General features: G+C 37.5%; 1 protein-coding gene across 1 annotated transcript in view; it reads left to right on the top strand.

The window, feature by feature from the left end:
* The window catches only part of pde5ab (phosphodiesterase 5A, cGMP-specific, b), a gene marked incomplete at its 5' end in the record, with an annotated part of 76,335 nt that overhangs the window by 35,900 nt on the left and 35,915 nt on the right, over positions 1-4,520 (top strand). The window contains 2 exon segments of the mRNA XM_014017476.1: positions 925-1,033; positions 1,110-1,194. Coding sequence (XP_013872930.1) covers positions 925-1,033; positions 1,110-1,194 — 194 coding nt within the window.

Raw genomic sequence — 4,520 nt, 5'->3', positions numbered from 1 at the left:
GCCCAGAGGTGTTACCTTTTACGTCAGATGTCAGAACGTCACTCAGTTTTGTTTAGGCTAAGAGAAAGAACACATGATAACACATCAAAAATACTAAAACACAACCAAAATACAGAGTAAATAGAAAAACAGATCTTATCAAGTACAAAATAAGTTCTAATTAGAAAAAAACAGATCATGACAGTTTATGCAGAAAAAATAAAAATGTTTCAAAAATGAGTAAATGTTCTGGCTGGATTAATTTACATGTTGTGTTAAAAATATATAAATGTTTTAATATTAAACTACACAAAACTTAAGACTTTGCAGCTGAACATGTACATCAGAATTAATCTTAACCTTATAAAACCCTTAAAATGAAAGAGCTACAGAGGGCTTTGCCCCCTGTAAACCCCCCACCAAGTCCCACCCAAGACATTGACCTGAGCAGGCCTCGTACCCCAATCTTAAAAAGGTCCACTTTTCTCAAAAAAAAAAAAAAAAAACCCACCCACTCAAAATCCTGGCTACGCCCATGTATTGGTAAAATAACATAAATGGAAACATGTCTTCATGATCTGTTGATTTATTTCTCCCACTGCCAAAGAAAATAGAAAAATGGGCRGCAGTCTTATCTTGAACAATAAGGTCAAACATTTAGACACCCTTCACACTAAATCTGCTGCAACGTAAAATGTTGTCCAGAGCCTGGGTGATCTCTGCAGGTTGTTGGTGAGACCTTCAGGGGAGCATTAAGAACCCAGTGAGCCCCTCATAACAGAGTGCACCATAGATTTAAGCATTAACAGAACATGCAGAGCCAAGAGGTGCCAGCATTATATCCAGGATGAAGGGGTCTCAGGAGCAGCATTACTGTGTTCTATAATTTGAAGAGTTATCTAAGTGAGACTAGTCTTCTTCTGAACTTTGTGCTTTTCTCCTCAGGGACTGTGACGGCAGTCAGATTAATTACCTGTACGCTCAGTATGTCAGAAACACCATGTTGCCTCTCAACATCGCTGACGTCACCAAGGACCAGCGCTTCCCCTGGACAGTCTGTACTCCACTCCACTTGTCTTTTCTTTTCCTGTCTTTTCCATTAAGTAACCTTTTCTCTTGTTGTCTGACAGGGTGAAAACTCCAACCACAGCAGGGATCAGATAAAAAGTTTACTCTGCACTCCCATCAGGAATGGAAAAAAGGACAAAGTCATAGGTGTGGACCTTTTTATGTTTTTCTTATGTTAAACTACATGTGATAATGTCTTAATTACTGACCTCAGCCAATGGTTAAAGGGGTAGTATAATGGAAAATCCACTTTTTTGAGTTTTATATCATGTTGTTACATCATCCCCTCATCAAACACATATGCAGAGTGTTGCTTTGACTCATTCATACATGTTTGTGAAATCCTGTCCTGTGGTAGTTATTCAGAAGAACAAAAACAGCTGGTTGGCTATCGGTAGCAAKAACTAGCAAGCAAGTGCTGYCACTGCGCGTSTGCTGAGCTCCAATACTAACAGTTTGGTCCTTTTTGGATTTAAAATGTAATGTATTTTTGGATGCCAAGGGGACTACCCTCTTTTTAAGCTTCCCATGGATGACACGGTTCTTAAAAAATGGTTGGATTTCAATTTTGAAAGGAACCCTCAGATGAAAAATTGTTATATTTGTGCGTGCCACTTTATGGATGATAGCTTTCTGAACAAAAGGGAATTTTAACAGTGGACCAATAACAAGATTATCACTAAAAAGCGATGCAATTCCAACACAAACATTGTAGTTGTTTGTCCAGGTAAGCTGAAAAACAACTCATGTTTTGTTTGGTCTATGTGTGATCTACGATTAGCATTCTTAACTTATATTATGATCTGTGTTCTTTTGTTGGCTTAAACCACATTTTAGTAATAAATAAATTAACATTGACCTGTGTATGTGAGGATGACTGTATCTTACCAAGCTGAAACATCATCTTTCTACTCCAATTCTTCAGAAAACGTACTTTCCGGTCCGACGGTAAGGTTCAATTGTATCCTGAGTTGCTATCTTCCAAAAACCAATATTGTATAATGTTACTACTATTTTGATTATTATTATTATTACAACAAGCTACAATGCTCCTAAGACAGGTTGTAAATGGCATGAAGTTGTTGTGATGACGTGCAGAAATAGGCGTGACGGAATTGGTAGGAGMTTCTTAAAGAGACAGAGACCAATTTCAAGGCATTTAGAAATGGCTATGGTGCAAKGTCAGATTATTTTTTGATTTACATAAATGACAGCATTTTAATTACAACTGAAGTTGACATAGTTAATGTATTTTAGTATATAACTGAACTATAGGCCTGAGAAACACATAATATTAGCCCTTTAAAGGGCTGTAATTATCTATAATTACATCTACACTGATTAACCTTTAGAGCCAACCTCATTCAAGCTGACCACCACAGCTAAGTGACCATAGCTAACAGAAACCAGCTTTAACTCAAACAGTTTTATAGATATTAGTCAATTTTGGTATGGCTAACAGTCCTTTACATGTTAACACTGGTGGACTTGAGGTTTGAACAATCTTATGTTGTTTTCTTGTGTCTACCTATAATCAGCAGTTATGGTTAGTCCTGCCACTGCCCCATCAGAGATTGTCATCAGCATATTTAACTGATAGTTGCTCCGTTAGCTGGCAGTGAAGKGAAGAAACGAGAGTGGARATTATGAGCTGATCAAACAGATCACGCTCTCACGGCCTCTCCTGCAGCACTTGAACCATGATGCTGAGCCAGATCAAAGCTCAGGTTCTTTTTATTACAATGACATGTTCTGGAAGAGGCTGATACACACCAGTCCACATCAGAGATGCAACATGTTCTATCTTTGTAAGGAACAGCTTGGTGTTCAGGTGTTCATCTTCTGTTTGACTCCTTTAATTCAGCAGACTTTAATCTTTTCATGCCACCTCCCTTTAATGAAGCCTGAAATTCCAACATCCCATRAGTTTTTTATGCAGCCCAGCTGTAATCAACAACTTCATTCCTAACAATCCAAGCTGAACGCAGATTAAAATGATAAATCTGCTGCCAGTGGCTCATTAAAGTCAKCATGGTGACTACATACTTGTGAATCTTATTCCCTGACTGTATGCTTAAGAAGACAGGCAGAGTAGATATTAAAATTCATAAAATCAGTGTGAGAAAACTCCTGAAGCAGAAATGGTTTGTTTGGAGACATGATGCATCAGAGAAACGCTTCACTTCCAGATTTGATTAGAATTGTTTGAGCTCAGATAAAATGGACTTTAATGAGAGATTAGATGTGTGCACAAACTGTTATATATTGCACTGTACTTATTTTAAACATTGACCCTTATTAAAATCTAGATCTCAGGAACCTAGAAATTGAAGATGGGACAAGACCAGCCGGTTCGGATGTTATCAGTCCATTAAATGGACATTATTAGCGGCTATCAGTCCCATAGAATGGCTTCAGACTGTCCCAACAGTGCCCCCTAGTGGGTTATCAGTGCCATAAATGTTGGAAGGCAACAATCTGCTACTGCCGGAGTCCGGTCTACTTTATAGTAGCCCGGTCATTTTCTCTAAAATTAACCTTAGTGGCTTTATGCCTCATATTAACCAGATTGCATAAAAAACCTTAGTGGCTTTATGCCTCATACTAACCAGCTGACAGTCTGAAGCCATTCTTTGGGATGGAGAACCCACTAGGCGGCACAGTTGGGACAGTCTGAAGCCATTCTATGGGACTAATAATGGCTAATAATGTCCATTTAATGGATGATAACATCCAAAGCAGGTGACAAGACCAGAATCTCCATCAGCTTCTTCAAATGGAACTTCCCTAACCCCTGTTAGCAATTGGGACATTACCTTTATAAAAACTAAATATTTTGTTGATTCTTGTAGTCCTTACATTGCTGCAGTTTGTTCAAATGTTACATTTTTTTTACATGTTTAGCTGTATTTAGTTATTTCATGCTTTAAATAAAGATATTGTGGGGCGGACTAGACAAAACTTAAAGCCCGGCGTCTTGAACGCCAGACTCTGYTTCCAAAAATACAATTTAGCAAATCCTGTAAACCAAATTCTGCTGACTTCAAATCTCAGCAAGAGAAGGTGGTGACATGACATCTGTTGTTCTTAACCCATTTGTGCCCAATGTTTTTTTCCAGAGTTGTAAGGCATATCATTTTATCAGTTGAGTCCCTCTGAATCATGTTATGTAATTATTTTCACCACTTTGTATTTTGTTTTGAAAAAAAAAAAAATAGTATTTTTATGACCGGCAACAATTGTTGCCAGTGGGCACATAGCTTGTCACTAGGTCCAATGTCACCTGTTCATAATAGAAAACTAATAGTAATAACAAAATAATAATGTGGTCAGAATAAATAATAACAAAAAGGTGGAGCCTCAGGTTCCTCCTATATAAATACCAAACAACAATTTGAACTGTTTTTTTATTCTCAATTTTTTTATACTCAAAACTTATTTTATTTCTTAGAACCTCTAATAACACATATATG

The sequence above is a fragment of the Austrofundulus limnaeus genome, unplaced genomic scaffold, assembly GCF_001266775.1.
Source record: "Austrofundulus limnaeus strain Quisiro unplaced genomic scaffold, Austrofundulus_limnaeus-1.0 Scaffold169, whole genome shotgun sequence".
Classification (NCBI taxonomy): domain Eukaryota; kingdom Metazoa; phylum Chordata; class Actinopteri; order Cyprinodontiformes; family Rivulidae; genus Austrofundulus; species Austrofundulus limnaeus.
Note: the sequence above shows the minus strand (reverse complement) of the source record. Positions and strands in the feature narration are given on the sequence as shown.